Here is a 19,927-nt window from a genome sequence, read left to right on the forward strand (position 1 = left end):
GTCTTAGTGTTCACCTACGAAACTGAAAGGAATCTTTCAATAATGTCATTTAAAAAGGCATGTAGCACAATCTATGAAACACCTGGACAAAGAAACTGAGGACATACTTGTCCTTTTCATTTTCTTCATGTTTGGTGAGACTGCAGAGTTGAAGAGTATCAAGTTGCTGTGTTACTTCTTCTGCCCAACGACAGTTTACTAGTTCTCGTAACTGGAGTGGAGCACTGGAGGAAAAAAAAAAAAAAATATATATATATATATATATATGTGTGTGTGTATACTCTCATTCAGGAATTTAAGATCATTTTCTAAAACACATTTCAAAGGTAAATACTGAGGTGGCAGATCTGTTAACTCAATGTGGGGAATCCTTTCAGAATTGTATAGCTTAAATTTTGTCAATTAATATCTCAACAAAGCTGGAAAAAAATTATCAATCAGGAAAAAATAAACACCTTGCTCAAAATAGAGCTCACAATCATATTCATACCAATTATTATCAAAATAGTAACAAAGACATAATGAAAAGTATGGTTTGCAGCCTATTTTTACAATAATGTACTATTTATTTTTAAAAAGAGGAATAAAAAAATTTTAGATTACAAATTTAATTCTCAATTCCTTAGCCTAAAGCTCTACTGTCCAAAATGATAGCCACTAGTCATGTGACTTTAAATTAAAATTCAAATTAATCTTAAAACATTTCATTACATAATTACACTAGACTTATTTTAAGTGCTCAATTACCACATTTGACAGCAACACTAGAGAACATTCCCATCACATGGAAAGTTCTATTTGATAGTCCTGATTTTCTTAAAAGTTAAAGGAAAAATGCAAACAATACATGAAAAATGGGCAAAAGATATAAAGAGACAGTTTAAGAAAAAAAATAAATTATAAATGGCTAAAAATGTTAATAGATGCTCAGTTCCAATCATTTTTTTAAGCAGATTAAAAACAAGATACCATTTTTCACTTAGCAGAGTAACAAAAAAGGAAACAAGATTGGTAATACTCAGTGTTAGCAAGGATGTGATGAAAAGGTACTTTCATTTTCTATTATTAGGAACATAAAATGGCAAAAAGCCTTTTCCTTCAATGGAATCTGGCATCATCTGAAATAACCAAAAATGGAAACAACCTAAATGTCTCCCAGTATAAGCACAAATAAATGTATAATCTTACAGTGGATTATTACTCAAACATTGATTTTAAATGACCTATGTGTACATACCATCAATAAAGGCACCACTAGATTTTACATGGAAAAAAGAAGCAAACAACAAAATATCATTTTTGTGTTTTAAGAAAAAATTATGTACACATATCAGTATACATAGATAGATGTCTAAAAGAACAAACAAACAAACCAAACCTAACAGTTTCTTCTCAAAGTGTTAATTCATGAAAAGATTAGGTGGGGGGTATCAGAATCAGAAGCCTTTTTGTTCAGCTATGGATTTTTTTAACAGAAACTTTATTAATTTTTGTAGTTACAAAAGGCAAGTTTAGAAGTTACACAATGATTTTTCAAAAGAAGGTAAACAATGCAATATATTCTATATAATTCTATGTCAGATAAATTAGTCTGCACTTCTTCAGACAGATAAGACTGCTTATATTCTTTTCAACTGTATTCAAAAAGAGAAGAAATGTAGCAGATTGCAGAAAGAACTTTATGAGTATTAGGGCACTCTCTGACCCCATCACCTTACTACTTTCCAAATTCACAATCATAGTAAAATGCTTACCGGCAATGAGGACATTGGGCTCTTTGCTCTGTCAGCCAGCGCTAAGGAGGCAAAAGAATTAGATTTTGATTGCAGAAACACCATTAATTTGTACATATTGAGTACTTACATACCAAAATTAATGAGTTTACCTCTCTAGTGTCTGCATTAATTATAGAGATACTTACAGAATAGCAGGCAATCTGTCTCCTCATTATCATCGTGACAAGAATAAATTTTCAAAGGGACAGAACTCATCCCAAAGTAATTATTAAGAAGCTATTCTCTCATAGGAAAAAAAGTGATCCTAGGAGTCTGAATCTCACAGGGAAGATAAAATAATCTCCACAAAAATAATAACAACACTGTCACTTCCACACCCCAAAACAAGCCACTATGATGATTTACTTCTAACTCATCATAAAATCTCCGAGGAATTTTAAGGTACTACTAAATTCCTTTTTGAAAAACAAACTAATAGCAAAGTATATGCATTAAAATTAGAAAAATTATATAAAATTAGATAAATATATATTTATTAGATATAAATTTAGATATAAAATTAGAAAAATATAAAATAAGCAATACAGCAAAACTGTCATAAGAGTTCTACAGTTCAACAATTCAAACATCTACATATCCTGGTCTCCTCATAATTATAAAAAGGTTTTATAAGAGAATAGTATTTCTACTAAACCTCAAATTCTATTACTACAACCTATTTTAGTTATTACTGGATAGGGAGCAGTTTTACACGATCTACAAAGAAGATGCTAAGATTTTCTGAATACATTTCCAAAAACAATACCTTCATGGTTAAATATTTTGTTTGAATTACCTGGTTAATAGGTTCTGAGGTAAATAGATATATAATCCAATAGCTATGTACTCCCCAGTATCCACTATTTCTGTTTATTCCTTCCTGTTTCTATGAAAGAACCTAAGTTTTTAAATAAAGTCAAATAACTCAGAAATAAAATTCCCAAGGAATCCTTGAAGAACAACAGAAGGTAAATAGGGGGAAAATCTACATCACAGAACAGAAAATAAAGCTGTAAGAAAAAGAAAATAGATCGAAAAGGATTCCATTCTTAATAACCTTGAACATTATTTCTTTGGTCCCTGAGCAAAGCCAGATTTAGGTCATGTTTCTTTCCCTCAAACAATGCTCTGCTAAAGTCACAGCACTCCTCCAGAGGTAGTCTCAGCCCACACCTCTCTAGGCTCATCTGAACGCTGAAGAATTGATGCTTTTGAGCTGTGGTGATGGAGAAGACTCTTGAGAGTCCCTTGGAGATCAAACCAGTCAATCATAAAGGAAATCAACCCTGAATATTCATTGGAAGGCCTGATGCTGAAGCTGAAGCTCCAATACTCTGGCCACCTGCTGCGAGGAGCCAATTCATTGGAAAAGGCCCTAATGCTGGGAAAGATTGACGGGAGGAAGAAAAGGGGACAAAAAAGGATGAGATGGTTGGATGGCATCAACTCAATGAATATGAGTTTGAGCAAATAATGGGAGATAGTGAAGGACAGGGAAGCCTGGCGTCCTACAGTCTACGGGGTCGCAAAGAGTTGGACATGACTGAGCGACTGAACAACAACAATACACAAAACCCACAGCACACATGATACTCCACGGTGAAACACTGAACACTTTTCACAAAGTTACGAGGACTCACATTTCCTGATTTCAGTGTTTACTACAGTTACGGTAAATCACAACAGTTTGGCACTGATGTAAGGACAATGAAACAGAATAGAGAGCCAAGAGATAAACAGCAAGGAACAAATATTCTTTGATTCCATTTATATGGGGTACTTAGACTAGTTGGATTCCAGAGAAGAAGGAATAGTGGTTACCAGGGATTTGGGGAGAGTATAATGGTCCAAAGTAATAAAAGTACACATCCTTGTCTTTTTCTTGATCTCAAGGGAAAAGTTGGGTTACTACTACGTACCTGTAAGAATGGCTAAAATTCAAGACTGAACATACCAAGTGTGGGCATTAACATGGAAGATCTGGAACTCTCATACACTGCTGGTAAGAATGTAAAATGATACAACTATTTTAGAAAAATAGTCTGACAATTGGTTAAACATACACCTGCCATATGATTAAGCCATTTCATTTCTATTTACCCAAGAGAAAAGACGGCTTAAGTTCATTCAAGGACTTGTATACAAATGTTCATAAAAGTTTTCTTTGTAAACACCAAAAACTAGAAACAACTCTTATGTCCATCAACAGGTGAATGGATAAACAAATTATAGCTAGGCATACAATGGAATGCTACTTTGCAGCAACAAAAAGGAATAGTACTGTTAAAACACCACAGATGAATCTCAATTTTTGCTGAGTGAAAAAAAGCCAAACCCTTAAGAGTACATATTGTAAGCTTCCATTTGTATAAGATTCTAGAAAATGCAAACTTATCTAAAGTGATAGAAAGCAGATTCCTGGTTGCTTGAGAACAAAACAAGCAAAGGGAGGCATTACCAAGAGGCAAAAAGAAGTTTTGGGGGATTACAGACATATTCATTATCTTGATTGCAGGGATGGCTTTTCAATGGAAACATTTGCTAAAACTTATCAAAGTATATATTTTCAATATGTGCAGTTTACTGTATGTCAAATATACCTAATTTTAAAAGACTGAAAAATGAAAAACAAAGTCAATAATTATAGGCAAACAAATTGCTACCAATACTGAAAATCAAGAGGGGATTAAAAATAAATTTTAAAAATTAGATGAGATAGATGTCAGTAAAAAAAAAAAAAAAAAAGGGAGAAAATACGAAATAGAAACAGACATTGAGAAAAAATCAACTGAGCGCAGTGAGAGAAATGGAAACACAGCCAATGTTCCTGCCTCCTGGTACACGTGTGGAGGCACCAGATAGTCCTCGGTAGAGTGCCGGCCTGGGAGGAAGTTCACTCTCAGACTGCCATCAACTACCAGGTGACTTCGGACAAGTCTATTCATGCATCTGAACGTTAGTTTGTTAAAATGACACAAGTATCTGGGCTGTCAGAGATAGTTCAAGCTCTGTGGACAAAGGAACAGAGATGGGATGGAAAAGAAGGCATTCAAATAAACAATATTACAACTCGGTTGCGTGGAGCTCTCAATATCTCAAGGACTTTGCTTCTGTAATTATCCTCGTTTCTCCAGTATCATTATGTATTCTCTACTGGCTTCATCCCAGCAATATAAAAACCTCCTAAAAGATGACTCTCAACATCCCCCCCTTCAATTCATTGCCTTATTTCTCCCCTTTACAGTAAGATTCTCTGACAGTTTTTATACTTGCTGTCTCTTTCTCCTCCCACTCTGACATCAAATTTTCCCCCACTGTTCCACTGAAATTACTTATTAGGGTCATCAAAAACCTACTTATTCTCAAATCCAACTGTTAATTCCCAGGCTACAACCATATGACACGGCTAACTCACTTCTTTTTGAAACATGTTTCTCATCTGAATTCTGTGCTGTCTCACTCCTGGCTCCTTCTTAATATACTCTACTGAATCCTCCTTCTCCTAACATTTGAACGTTGAGTGACCCAGAGTTCAGACCTAAAGATCTCTTCCCACAGGAAGTAATCTGGGGATCTCATCTAGTCCCCTGCCTTTAAATATTAACTATATGCTAATAATTCAATCCATTCCTCAAATTCAGATTCATACTTCCAACTGTCAACATCTCCAATTAAATGTATAATAACCACCTCAAACTTGACATACTAAAAGAAGAACTTTAAAAGGGTGAATTTTATGGTATGTGAATTTTATCTCCATTTGTTTAAGATTTAAAAAATACAAATATTGTAATAAACTGAACTAGTCCAAAATTTTCAGCAGTAGTATCATGGTCATAAATTGGTTTAAGACAGATCTATATTTAGTTATATTGCTCTTACTAGCAAAAACAATGTTTTTTGTACTGTTACTAAAAGAATTTAAAAGTTTAAAAAAACAACCCACAACTTTTATAGCCTACCCAAATCTGTTCCTCCCCCAGTTTTTTCTGCTTCAGAATGGAAAACCATTCATCCAGATGCTGTAAAAAACTTTCCTCATAACACATCTCTATGAAAACCCACTGAGTCTACCTTCAAAACAACAGAAAAGCCTTATTTTTCACCACTTCTGTTGTTCCCCTTCCAGTCCAAACCACCATTCACCATTTCATTCATAAAGCCCATCCTGACTGTTCTCTCCACTCTCTCAACCATCTGCCAACAGTCTCCTTTCCACACAGTAGCCAGAGTGAAAGCTTTCAGGGCATCAGCTACTTCAAATCACTCAAAGCTTTCAATAGATAGCAGCACACTTAAAATGAAACCCAAGGTCTTTACCAAGGCTCATTTCCATTCCCCCTCTGCCTCTGTCCACTTTGCTCCAAGTACACTGGTTTCTTTGCTATTTCTCAGCACACTAAACATATTTCTTTCTCAAGGCCTTTCCCCTTCTAATTTCTCTGCCTGGTACCTTCTTTCCCAGATATTTCCATCACTCTTCCATTTCATCCTGGTCTCTGCTCAAATGTCATATACTCAGAGACATTCCCAGATTACCCTACCTAAAGTAGCTACCAACCTGCCTGTGCCCTCCCAAAGTCCCTACTCTAAACTCTTAACCAATTTCACTTTTCTTTATGCTATGAAGGATATCTAACACAGCTATTTACTTTTTTGTATATATCCTAACTAGGAAAGAATCCAACTCCTTGAGAAGTCAATGCCTAACTCCAAGTAGGCATACAATTAATAGCCATTGAATAAATGAACAAATGGACGGTGTACTTGGGAACAAGACAACTCTAAGAAAAAGGTTAGAACCAGATTATCCAGATGGTCTGAATACAAGGTTAATGTTCTTGGACTTTACCCTTCAGGCAATAAATCCAAGGCTTCTGGGAGAACAAAAAAAAATGGCATTACTGGAAAACATCAACACAGCAGCAGGATACAAAATGGACTACAGATTAAACATTTAAGACAGATCAGTTAGATGGTAACTGAAGCATGAGGCAATAAGTATCTGCAATTCTCTATTAAGTGAAGTGAAGTGAAGTTGCTCAGTCATGTCTGACTCTTTGCGACCCCATGGACTGTAGCCCACCAGGATCCTCTGTCCATGGGATTCTCCAGACAAGAATACTGGAGTGGGCTGCCATTTCCTTCTCCAGGGGATCTTCCCAACCCAGGGACCAAACCAGAGTCTCCTGCATTGTAGGCAGACGCTTTACCGTCTGAGCTACCAGGGAAGCCCCATTAGGGTGGTAATAAAAAGAATGGAAAGGCAGGACAAATATAAATGACACTAGGAGATAATAGGACTTCCCTGGTGGCTCAGACAATGCGGAAGACCCAGGTTCAATCCCTGGTTTGGGAAGAGCTCCTGGAGAAGGAAATGGCAATCCACTCCAGTATTCTTGCTTGGAAAATCCCATGGATGGAGGAGCCTGGTAGGCTACAGTCCATGGGATTGCAAAGAGTCGGACACAACTGAGCGACTTCACTTTCCCTTTAGGAGATAAAAACTTAAAAATCATTGGTGTCAAGAGGTTTTAAGTTTGAGTTCCTGGTAGAAAAGAAGAAACAAAAAAGTTCAAGAGAGTCAACTTGAGAAAATAACAGGAAGAATTTGATTTGAAGCAAATCTCAAGATGCTGGAAGGACAATCAGGAATGACATTTATAAGGCAATGTTGAAGGAAGATTTAGAAGCCATGCAAAAGTAAACCAAATTTCTCAAAGTAGATGAAAAATTCCCAGACACTTCATAAAAGAGAATGCCAGCGCAATATTTAAGAAACACACTCTTGTAAGGAACAGGATGAGGAAAAGGTAACAGTGAAGGAATGAATGATCAGTGAGGTATAAGATAATAACCAGAGGTCATCTATATAGTGGTATTTGTATCTTTGTATTTTTGTGCTCAGTCGTGTCTGACTCTTTGCTCCCCTGTTCATGGAATTTTGCAGGCAAGAAAACTAGAGACGTTTGCCATTTCCTACCCCAAGGGATCTTCCGAGTCCCAGGGATCAAATCCATGTCTCCTGCTTCTCCTGTGTTGGCAGGCGGATTCTTTAGCACTGCGCCACTTGAAAAGTCCATGTATACTAGACCTTCATCAAAAGAGGTGAATCCAGATCCACTTTATCAATTAACTAGAGTGACAGAGGCCACTTAAATCTATCTCACTTCAGCTACACCGTTTATAAAACACAATATGTGTATGAGTTGCTATTTTTAGAATACAATAAAATAGCACAAATGGACAGTATATGTTAGTTTCTAAATTAAACCTTTTAGCTTACTTATCTCATTTAATGCCACAACCATCTTGTGGCACAGATCTTGTTATCCACATTCTATTGTTCGAGAAAACAATGCAAAGATCAAGTCTCTCAGTTTATGAGTGGGAGAAGCAGCATGGTCTGTAACCTAGGCGTTCTGCACATGTAGTGTAGTGCCAAAGAACACAGGCTCTAGAGCCAGACTGCCTGGGTTCAAATTCAGCTCTATCATTTGCTAACTGTGTGACTGGAAGCAAATGATTTAAGTGTTTCAGATATTACTCTTTGACTAAGGGATATTTATCTTCCTCAGGCAGGAACAGGGAACCACAGAGAACGTTTGAGATGAAGAGTATGTTACATGACTTTGACTTTCTCAATAAAGGAAATTATCTACTAAGAGTAATGTGGGCAGGGTAGTTTTCAGCTATGGCCTGCAAATGTGCACTGAATTCCTACATACAACCAAAATAAGCTCTTCTGCTTTACATCTTAGGCTTTCTCATAATTTTGTTGTGGGGTTCACCGACATTTAATTTTTAAAGCCATCAGATTATATTCACCTTTAAGGTCTCTTTTAACTATAAGATTATATGACTTTATTCTTTGCCTTTGAACCCATTACTAGCTTTTTCTCTATCTTACCCATCAAATAAGTATAAACTCTCCCTCTTGAGTCTCACAGCACTTTGTAAGTGCCTCTTTATGACACTACACATTCCTCAATATAAACACAAAGTCCATTCTCTTAATTAGATTTAAACTCCTACAGGGAAAGCGCTTCCATCACTTATCTTGGCATCCTCAACTCCAAATACAATGCAGGTAAGCACTTCATAAGTACTTGTTAAGTGTGCAATGATTTAATAATGTAAATATACTAAAGTTACACTGGGCTTTGGTTTCCAGACATTTCAAGGCAGATATCACTTGATTATTCATCTCCACAGAGCTTAACAATATACGTTGACAACCTCCCTATTAATGAACATTAAGACATTTTTAAAAGGGCATGAAATATCAAATTTTAAGAAGATATAAAAAATGGTTAATTTTTACACTATACCCTATATATGCTAAATGCATGTAAAAAGAGGTACATAACTTACCCTAATACAGCTGAAACAACAAAGCTTGGAGCAATGAGGACACAAGCGCGCGTCCCGCAATTTCTCCATACAAATGAAACATCGGAAAACCTCAGCAATGCTCTGAAAATAATAAAAAGATGTTAAAGTTCACCAGATTTGGCTACTGAATCAAGAGTATAAAGCATGTCTGCAACAATTCATTCAACATTTACATTTATTTTGGATTCACAACATCTCAGTTTCAACTATATTCCATATACGCTTGGATAGTCAAGGTCCAGGTACCTCAGATATCTCCTGAGGGAAAAAATGCCTCCATTTTTCTAAGCTTCACAATGATCCTAGTATAAGCAAAGAACATGGAATTCAGACATAGACTTCTGCACAAATATTCTCACTGAAACAATAATTATAACTGCAAGAATCTGGCTACAGCCCAAAGGTCAAAATATTAAATTACAGGAGTTAACATAGATTATAATAGCCACTAGAAAAATTTTTGAAGTTTATGATAAAAAAAAATCCTTATGATGTATAACAAAAAAAGGGCAAACTATACAACTGAATGAACATTATGAACTTGCAGCTTTTTCTGCAAATTCCCCAAGGGGAGTGGATTGTGTTTATAAATTTTTTTAAGTATAAAAAGATCCATTAATGGCAGCATATTTTGATCAAGAGGGAAACTATGTAATTCAGAATATAGAAATCTGAATTTCTGCCAAGATGTTCAAACCAACTAGCAATTTATTTGAGCCTGAAATTCTGCCTGTACTGAGAATTTTGGTGGCAGCTCTATGAAGGCTTTGGGAAAAAAAAAAATTACATAAATAGAAGGAACAATATTATCTTTGCTAGTTTCAGATGAATCAATTTAGGAAGTATCTGGCAAGAAAACAGATACAATTAAATGTAGGTTATTACATATTGTAAGTTTATTTTTACAGTACTCACATTTATTTTTACTCCATTTCAGAGAAATTAAAACGCTTCTAAAAACCAAGGTAAGGTTACAAAACCTTTATAATACTTTTACAAGAGGAATTAAGGAGAAAATTAATCATGAGTCTAACCATGACTCTGCAGGACCAGAATCCGTGAGATGCAGACGCTGGGAGGGTGGGGAGTTGGGACACAATACGACCACTGGACGAACTAGTTTCAAGTGGAGTACCCAACTAATATAGTTGTCCCTAATTAAGAATCAAGGACTTAGTATTTTAGTAATTGGAAGGTTCAAATTTTGACAATTATTAATATTATATAATTATATCTAATAAGCAATCTTCTTTTATGTTCCTAGCCTTAAAGTCAGTATCCCAAACATTTGAAAACATCGTTTACAAGACTCAGATAAAAAGAACACGTTGCTCTAGAAAACTACAATCAAACAGGATAGTAAGTATATCCTCATTCAATCTGGGAAGGGCAGATGTCTACAGAATGTACCGCGGAGAAGGGAATGATTACCCATTCGGAGGGAGATTCGGATTCGCTCAGAAACTCTGAGAACTGGCCGCGAGTCGCAAGGGCACGACCATGTAAAGAATTTGCAGTTTTGCGCTGAAAAGGCTGTAGTTTGCAAAAACCCCGTGGGGATGAGTACCAGTGCCAAGACATCCTGAAAACGCCCGGATACGCACCACCTGGCTGCGGGAACCGTTCGAGCACAAGGCGCCCTCGAGGGCTGCAGAGCGAGCACGACGTCCCCCGCACTGGGTCAGCCCCTCCACAGCAGCAGCAGTGGGGCGGGGGTGCCCCACGAGAGGATGGACTAGGACGGCGCGCCCCGAATACAGAACGCTCAGCGGGTGACGAGGCAGACGAAGCCACCACCCTCCTCAAGCCCCCTCACCTCCACACTCTGTTCATCCATTGCCCCTTTCTCTCGGTGGGTCCCTCGGAGACCCGCGGAGCCCGTGATCTGACCGATTAGGCGCCAGCCCGAGGTCGCCAGGTCAAACTGCCCCAGAGAACCGCCAGGCGCCCGCCTCAGGGGGCTCCGAGGGCCGTCACACCTGCGCTCCCCATAGCTTCACGCTCCGCGCCAGCTACCCCCACTTCGCCATTTTCATCCGGGCGCCAGCCCCTGGGCGCGGTGGGAGGGTGAGCGGTAGCCCGCAGCTCCTCTCCTCCCGGCTCAGCGGCTCGCCAGCGACCGCGAGGGAGCCTCGGCCCACGTGACGCAGGCGCGCGCGTATCGAACCGCTGCCGGAGTCCGGCGGCGCTGGTCTCCCGCGAAGAACGTGCTGCAGGGAATTCGCAAACACTAACGGTAACCAGGGCAGCGGAAGGCGCGGCGTGAGGAAAGGCGCGGCGCGCGCGCACGCATGCGCGCAGGCCGCTGCGCCAAGGGAGCTGGCCAGAAGCCGGCGCCTAGTTCCCGCGGTGCGGGAGCGCACACGAGATTTGGCCGTTCGAGGCCGCCGGGTTGCGTGCTTTCGGTCTGAGTTAGCGCAGGCGGAGGAGAGCGCGGCGCTGGGCCGCGCCCCGCCCCGCTTGGGGAGGGGAGGGGCTCCACTCGTCTCAAAGTTCTGAGCGCCAAAGGCGGGAGCCTCCTGGAGAGCTGGGGGGAAATGCAGACTCCGGAGCCACACCCCTAGGTATTCGGATTCTAGGGTGGGGCTCCACGAAATCAGCATGTTTCTGCTACGCTCGCTGATTGGGCTGCAGGTGGCTTGTGGCCCGCATTTTGCAAAACTGGTGTAGAGGATTCGTGGCTGGTGATTCCTGCTCGGGGAGCAAACGCAGATTCTGATTTTTAGCATTTCCGCCCCAACTACTGAAGCAGAGCTCCAGATCGTGAAGCCTGGAGCGGTCATTTCAGTGTCGGGAGTGGGCGGGTGGGACCTTGTATTGTGTCGCCGGCAGACTGCGCCATGCAACCACTGCCGCCATGCATTGCTTGGGACTTAAGGTGAACTAGCGCCTTAAGACTGGAAAGTGCAAGGGTTTCACCTGTGTTCAACTTTCCTGTATTGGCGTCTCCTTTCTACAGTTTTCTAGGTAAAAAAATGTTTAAAGATTGCAGGAATTGAAGGTGTGAGACAAAGGATATACATAAAATCCTTCATTTGAACTAAAATGTCCCTTTCCAGTTTATTGCAAACTGTTACACTTAACCTAACTGAATGCACCTGAAGAGAATCAGCAATAATTTAGGAAGTTGTTAAATATCAAGGCATTTGGACTTTCTTGTTAAGTAGTGGGCATAACAATTTTTTTCTTTAATGGCAGGAGCCATGGACAAAGATATAATTTGGGAATAATTGTGCCTGAAAAATCCTTTCATCAAAAATTATTTATGGCCTTGGAACTACGTAGAGTTGATAGTTGCACATCTTTTATACTAAAACGCCTTCAATTGTACATTTTAATAATGGTTAATTTTTACCTCAAATTTTAAAAATGCTTTAATATTAAACAGCTTATTTAATTACTGGATCAAAATGGCTGGCTTCAAAATGAAATTGTTAATAAACTACATGTGCACCTGTGGGGGGAAAAAACTTGTAGGACACAATACTATATTACTTGGGATTCAGAGTAATGAGAAGGGGTCTTTGCAACCCTGTAGAGCAGAAAGCAAAAAAAGACAAATTACAATCTATGATAAATATTAAAATAGGTTCTTATACTAATAGATGTATCTGCACAAGAGCCCCAAACTGTTTAAGATTAATTGTAATAGTTCACAATAGTGGAAAATTAGAAAACCTGAACAACTAATGAGGGGTCATTGCTTGTCACCAAAGTCAGGTACTGGCTAACTTAAGCAAGAAGAAAACTTAGTTGGGAGGATGCTCAGCTACCCTGTGTGATTGGGAAACCTGTGGTCAGCTCTATTGGAATTCCTTAAGGGCATACCTTGCCATCCTCCTCTTTTCCCCCTCCCTCCATCTCCTAATTTGTCTATTGTAGTGTGCATGCTCAGTTAAGTCTGACTCTTTGTGACCCCCATGGATTGTAGTTTGCCAGACTCCTGTCTATGGAATTTTCCAAGAGTACTGGAATGGGTTGCCATTTCCTCCTCCAGGGAATTTTCCCAACTCAGGGATGGAACCCAAGTCCCCATTGTCTCCTACACTGCAAGCGGATTCTTTACCGGGGCGAGCTTAAATGCCTATCAGTGAGCAACTGGTGAAAAAAAATTATGGTAAATTCATATATACAGCTGCTCAAAAGAACAGCAGATGTGTGACATGAAGATATATTTAAAATGAAAAAAAAAAAAAAAGACAAGTGCAGCTACAGTACAATGTAAGCTGTCAGCCTATTTTTGTTTAAAAATGATTTTTGATTTGTATATATATTATAGAAACATCTGAAAAAGTTGGAATTGTTTGGGAGAATAGGCATACTTATAGTTTAATTTCTTAAAGTTGTATTTAAAATACAACCTAATACTTAGGACATAAAAAGACTAATAGTCACGTGTGTGCTGTTCTTAGTTGCTCAGTCATGTCCTACTCTTTGTGATCCCATGGACTATAGCCCACCAGGCTCCTCTGTCCATGGGGATTCTCCGGGCAAGAATACTGGAGTGGGTAGCCATTCCCTTCTCCAGGGGATCTTCCCAACCCAGGGATCGAACCCAGGTCTCACACACTGTGGGCGAAAACTTGACTGTCTGAGCCACCAAGGAAGCCCTAAGAGAATAGTCACACAAGAGAAAACAGTCATCCAGATGAGAAATAAAAATGGTCTAAACTAGATTGAAGAGTGAAGGTAAAATGAAAGTTGTATACAATAAACATTTCAAAAGTTACAGATTTGATTAACTAAGAATATAAAGAAATGGATGCAAACCTTAATTCCAGCTAACAGAATAGTGGCTATTACAAAATAAAATCAGTTAAGCATTCTGGACACATTCAATTTGAATATTCAGGTCAAGGTTTTTATTAGAAATTTGGATCTAGGACTTCTTGGTGGCTCAGACAGTAAAGAATCCGCCTGCAATGCAGGAGACCCAGGTTTGATCCTTAGGTCAGGAAGATCCCCTGGAGAAGGGAATGGCTACCCACTCCAGTATTCTTGCCTGGAGAATTCCATGGACAGAGGAGCCTGGCTGACTACAGTCCATGGGGTTGCAGAGTCAAACACGACTGAGCAACTAACACTTTTACTCCTAGTGGAATAACTTATACTTGGAAATCATTCCCCAAAGAGGCAATAAATGAACCCTGGGAAATAAATGAATATATAAAGTGCAGAGAGAATAATTTTAAAAGCGATAAGGGAAAGAACCAACATTTTAAGGTAACTTGTGAAGGAACTCAGAGGAAAAACATCATTTTTTTTCCCCTGATTGAAAGCAAAACACTTTAACTCCAGTAACTTGTTAAGACCACTTTGTGATACCACCATTTTTCAATCCCACCAATCAATATCGCATCCCAGAGTCATATCATGGCAGGAACTTCCTCAATATTACTTCCCTGAGAACTGAAGAAGAGTAGTATATGTTACTAAAGTGTGACTTATTTGTAATTTAAAAGTTAGGGTAGTTTCTGTTCTCCAAATATTCAGAATAGACAATTTCAACTGAAGCTACTCTTCCAACCCTGTTTGTCAGCTATTATAAGTTTGTTAATAACAGAAAAAATTCTTATTTACATAAAAGTATAATTCCATAACCTGCAAACTAATATTTGATTCACTTCTCCTGGTCTTTCAGTATCTTATTTTTACTACATATGTGGAAATATTTATTGAATTACCAAATATCAAACCTTAATACTTCACCGTCTCATTGTCCTTCCAGTCATCCTGACACACACAGGTTAAGTGGTTTGCTCAGGCGTGTACAGCTAGAATTTAAAACCTGCTTTACATCTCCAGTATCTGCTTCTCCAATATCTGCTTCTCCTCTCAACTTTTTAGCATAGCTTCAGCGTTTCCCAGAACATTAACAGTGATAATTTATTGGTAACTCGACCTCCTAGTGCATACCATCATTTACTTATTTACTTGCCATTTAAAAAAAAATAAAATAGGGACACTGGTGCACACACACCCCCATACACATACACACAAAACTGGTAAACAGGAGTTGCAACAATCCTCTCATTTCCGTTTCTTAGCTTTCACATACAGTAGTTCTGCTACACATGAACAAGTTCCATTCTAAGAGTGTGTTCCTTAAGTCCAGCTTCTTTGTTAAATCCAACAAAGTTAGCCTAGGTGGCCAGCTAACAGTCAGCTATATAGTACTGTACTGTGATAGGTTTATGATAGTTTTCACACAAATAATACATATGAAACAAACACAAAGAAAACATTTTTAATCTGAAAGTACAGTATGTTGAAAAGCACAGTAGTACAGGACAACAGGGGCTGGCATCGAGTGAACAGGCAAGAAGAGTTACTGACTGGAGAGGGAGGGGAGGTGGGAGATGGTAGAGCTGAAGGGTCATCAGCAACAGGAGACAGAAGGCAAGCTGCGATTTCACACCTGCAGTTGAGGGCACAGGGTCTGGTTCCTTGCTGGTCAATTCTGTCTGCCTTCTTGAAAGAACAATCCAATAATGTCAGAGTGGTAGCTCATTTTTTCTCATCACAGATGCCACGGTAGCACTGAATTACATTCTGAATGGCCGCTGCAACCTTCATGTACCATCCTACACTCGAGTCCTGTGCCTCAAAACCTAACAGTGCCTCCTCAAACAGAGCTAACTTATGTGACTGGAGGGGAAAACACACGTTTATGTCTTCGAACGTTCACAACTTGAAGGTTCATATATAGAGATTTACAGTAGAATGAACTGAACAAGTACAGTAATAGAGACTAGAGGAGAACAAAGGCATATTTCAGGTTCCTGAAATATGACAGGGGCAATATGAAACAGCATTAGAAAGCAGAGCTCATGCTCAACGTTGGCAGGCGGAAGGAACAGGACAAAAATAAAAGTGAAGCTGTCACAGAAAAGCCAGCTTTCTACTAAGTTAGGTATTGTGGGAGACTGTCAAGTCACATGTTAGCAGTCTCACCAGTAATGTGACCCACATCTGCGATCAGAATTTTCAACAATAAAATTATTTACATATGTATAATATAGTACAAATATTTTTCTAACCTTTAATTTCCCAAGCATGTTCATTCACATCTGACTGACTGATAGTACATAATATTCTTTTGCAATAGGTCAGTCAGGACATCTGTGTTATCCCACTTATACAAAAACAGATACGAAATGGTGTTGGGACTTCCTTGCCTGAAATTACTAAGCATGTGTGCATATATTTTAAAAATCTCTTTATTTCCATTCTGCCCCTTTGGCTGAACTTTATTAATACAATATCTGCCCTTCTCTTGTATCCCCCTCTCCTGTGGAAGGCATCACTATCCAGTGATCCAAGCCAAATCTCCTTTGTCATCTCCCGACCAATAGTCATCAATGTTAACAAGACATCTTCCTAAATTTCTGGGATTGATTTCTTCCCCATTAGAGTTCCTTTTTGCAAGTCCATTTCTTCCTCAGAAGTCTGACATGTGAGCTCTTAATTGCTCTGCCGCAGTTTTCTCTTCTTCAGTCAGTGGTAACAGCTAGAAAACAAATGACAAAATCTTTATTTCAGAAAAGCTTAAAAGAAAAAGGTCCTATCATATAACACAGGGAACTATATTCAGTATCCTGTAGTAAATCATGGAAAAGAATATGAAAAAAAAGAATATATATAGACGTATAACTGAATCACTTTGCTGCATGGCAAAAATTAACACATTGTAAATCAACTATACCTCAATAAGATAAATTTTTTAAAAGCTAAATAAAATCTTTAAAGGCTGTTAAACTAATTTCTGCTTTGTAACACCTATAAATGTTTTCACAAGTTCACAGGAGGTATGTAATGACTAATTTGTAAAGGCAAGGAAAAAATACATATTAGCTACGTACATACAAGTTACTTTGATATTTGAGTTTCCAAGGAACTCGCAATTAAACTGAAGAAACAAGACAAAGAAATCAAACAATTTAAGGACTGTAACAGAACCAAAGAAGTCACATCTGAACACCATACTCTAAAAGTATTTTGAAAAAGAAGTGTGAAAAGAAATAGTCCAAAAGTTTCTTCAGAAGTAGAGACTTGGGTTAAATTTTGAAGGATAATTAAGATGCTTTTATCTGCAAGTAACAAAGACACATATGAAAATGGATAAATAAAATGCATTATCACTGCACAATAAATACATAAAAAGGGCAGGTTACAGGGCTGGTTTATGAAACAGCTCAACAATGTAAGGACTCAAGTTTCGTCAATCTAACAGCTCTGATATCCTTTATTCTCAGGCTGACAGCAAAGTGGCCCCAGGTATCACAGCTACACACAATGTTTAGAACCAGTAAACCTTTTTCTTCCCAGGGGTCTCTCAGCAGTGAGGAAACTCTTCCTAATTTCCTATTTCCAGACTCCCCCTCCTCACATATCATTTGGGTTACAAACCCATTCATGACCCAAAGTTAGTTAAAGGAAAATCCGTTCCCCTTGCCAATCAGGCACATCCTGAAACTAAGGATAGCGCCACTTTTACCTCAGGCATGAGTCTGTGAGGAACGGCACACATCTCAAGAGAGTCAGTAATGTCTTACACAGGAAGGGAGGACATGCTGAGAAAACAACCAGCAAACCAAATCCACAAAAGTGGGTCAGAGCAGCAAAACCAAAGGGGAGAGGAAAAGCCGAAGGGAAGTTGAAAAGAGCCTTCACAGAGCGCCAACAAGTAGGCTAGCTGAAAAAAAGAGTTAATGAGGAAATAACAGGAGGTAGGACCTCAAGAATCACTCACATGGCTACAAATGTGCCTAACTTATATAGGTCATCTCTAGAGAGACTGTCAAATCGGGAACACCTCATACCCACAGAATCAGAATCTCAGCGCAACGCTGTCCAATAGACCTTTCTGTGATCCTGGAAATAATCTGTATCTGCATTGATGGAGTGTATTAATTTTATTTAATTACTTTTCATTTTAATTCATTAATATATAGCCACATGTGGCTATTGGAGACCCCACCTGGTTTGGCTCCTCAAGCCAAACATTTGCCCAAAATTTTCACATGGATAAAACAAAAACATTTACTGCAACTCAAATAGTGATAGAATTTCCCTCTTCTATCTGAAAAACAGGAAATGATATTATTCTGGCAAGACTTTGTTCTCCATGATTCCATGTTTCTCTTTGTGATCTCTGAAATTCAGGAGATTTCAGACCATCTGTTTAATAAAACTTCAAAGAGTTTTTCCAGGAATTAACTATTCTAAAATGCGTAGAAATTTTTCTTCTTTAGTACAAATGTTTCAGAGCTTTGATGGAATAACATACATTCTATCTTTAATGCCTTCTTAATTTTCTATTTATTGCTATATTTTTGTTTGGTGGGGGGGACTATTTTGCTATTTTCTATTTGGAACAAATTTGGTCCTTTTTTCTTTGGACAGTCACCTTTACAACTAACTATATTTAAACGTCAGTGTCTTAATGGCAACTAAAAAGATCAGGAAATTAATCTGTATTCCCTACCATCCACCTCCTTTTCTGTTCTCATCTCCCTATTTATTATTATCAAGTTTTTTTAGTATTATCAATTTAAATATATATTTTCTATCCTTCCAAATGAAAAACCACTCACCTTGATAAAAATCATAGCAAGATAATAACAGAACAGTTTTACTTTCTGTTTGCATTCTGTTGTTTATAAACAATGGATCATTTGCTCTAAGTAGACAATCCCTTTCTTGTTCTTCATGTTCCCCAAATAACTGTAAAAGCCTTTTTGGTTACTCTAGGAATTTTCAGAATCCTCAGCTGAAAATCCTTTGGTTTTCTTATCTATTCTCACAGTTCTGATCCTATGTATAATATACCTCTTTTATACATGAAATTCCTTTACATGTTCTTTAAACTCTGGGCTCATAGAACTATTTGAGCCATATAATTATGGTTTATAACTCTTTATAGATGCCATTCCCTTTTCTTCCACATTTCAATCATAAAAATTTCCTCTGAACTTTCCACTATTAATACTATCTCATTTTTAAACTAGTAGGCACAAGACCAACCATATCCAACATTTCCCAGCTTGGCTACAGTTGATTCTAAAACATGACCTCCTTTACCTTTGGCCATTTCTCCTCTTTTTTTTTTTTTTATGTGGATCATTTTTTTTAAGTCTTTATTGAATTTGTAACAGTATTGTTTCTGTTTTATGTTTTGGTTTTTTGGCTGAGAGGCCAAGAGGCACGTGAGATCTTAACTCCGTGACCAGGAACTGAACCTCCAGCCCCTGTACTGGAAGTGAAGGGTCTTAACCACTGGACTGCCAGGAAGTCTCCATTTCTCCTTTTTGTCATTATCTGATCCAAAATGAAAAAGTTCCCTTAGCTTTCAACCTTTGATATAATTATTGCTCATTTCAGATAACAGAAGGACTGATGTTGAAGCTGAAACTCCAATACTTTGGCCACCTGATGCGAAGAGCTGACTCCCTGGAAAAGGAGAAAAGATTGAGGACAGGAGGAGAAGGGGATGCTGAGAAAGATTGAGGACAGGAGGAGAAGGGGACAACAGAGGATGAGATGGTTGGATGGCATCACCAACTCAATGGACATGGGTTTGGGTGACTCCGGGAGTTGGTGATGGACAGGGATACCTGGTGTGCTGCCATTCATGGGGTCGCAAAGAGTCAGACATGACTGAGCTGAACTAAACTCAGATAACTAAATGAAAGCCTTCACAGATATTCAAGTGATTTGACATCCCTGGCTCAGAGGGTAAAGAATCTGCCTGCAAT

At 38.5% G+C, this 19,927-nt stretch overlaps 2 protein-coding genes across 4 annotated transcripts in view; both read right to left on the minus strand.

The window, feature by feature from the left end:
• The window catches only part of TRIM37 (tripartite motif containing 37), a 139,132-nt gene extending 127,745 nt beyond the window's left edge, over positions 1 to 11,387 (minus strand). For all 3 annotated transcript variants that reach the window (XM_061142644.1, XM_061142645.1, XM_061142643.1), the window contains exons 1-4: positions 10,987 to 11,387; positions 9,150 to 9,251; positions 1,755 to 1,795; positions 108 to 224 (exon numbers count right to left, since the gene is read on the minus strand). In XM_061142644.1, the coding sequence (XP_060998627.1) occupies positions 108 to 224; positions 1,755 to 1,795; positions 9,150 to 9,251; positions 10,987 to 11,007 (281 nt within the window). In that variant the 5' untranslated portion in view covers positions 11,008 to 11,387. The remainder of the gene's footprint in view (positions 1 to 107; positions 225 to 1,754; positions 1,796 to 9,149; positions 9,252 to 10,986) is intronic.
• A 4,011-nt stretch (positions 11,388 to 15,398) lies between these two features.
• Positions 15,399 to 19,927, minus strand: part of SKA2 (spindle and kinetochore associated complex subunit 2) — a 35,050-nt gene continuing 30,521 nt past the window's right edge. The window contains exon 4 of the mRNA XM_061142646.1: positions 15,399 to 16,680. Within this exon, the coding sequence (XP_060998629.1) occupies positions 16,612 to 16,680 (69 nt within the window). The 3' untranslated portion in view covers positions 15,399 to 16,611. The remainder of the gene's footprint in view (positions 16,681 to 19,927) is intronic.

Source organism: Dama dama, chromosome 5 (assembly GCF_033118175.1).
Source record: "Dama dama isolate Ldn47 chromosome 5, ASM3311817v1, whole genome shotgun sequence".
Taxonomy (NCBI): Eukaryota; Metazoa; Chordata; class Mammalia; order Artiodactyla; family Cervidae; genus Dama; species Dama dama.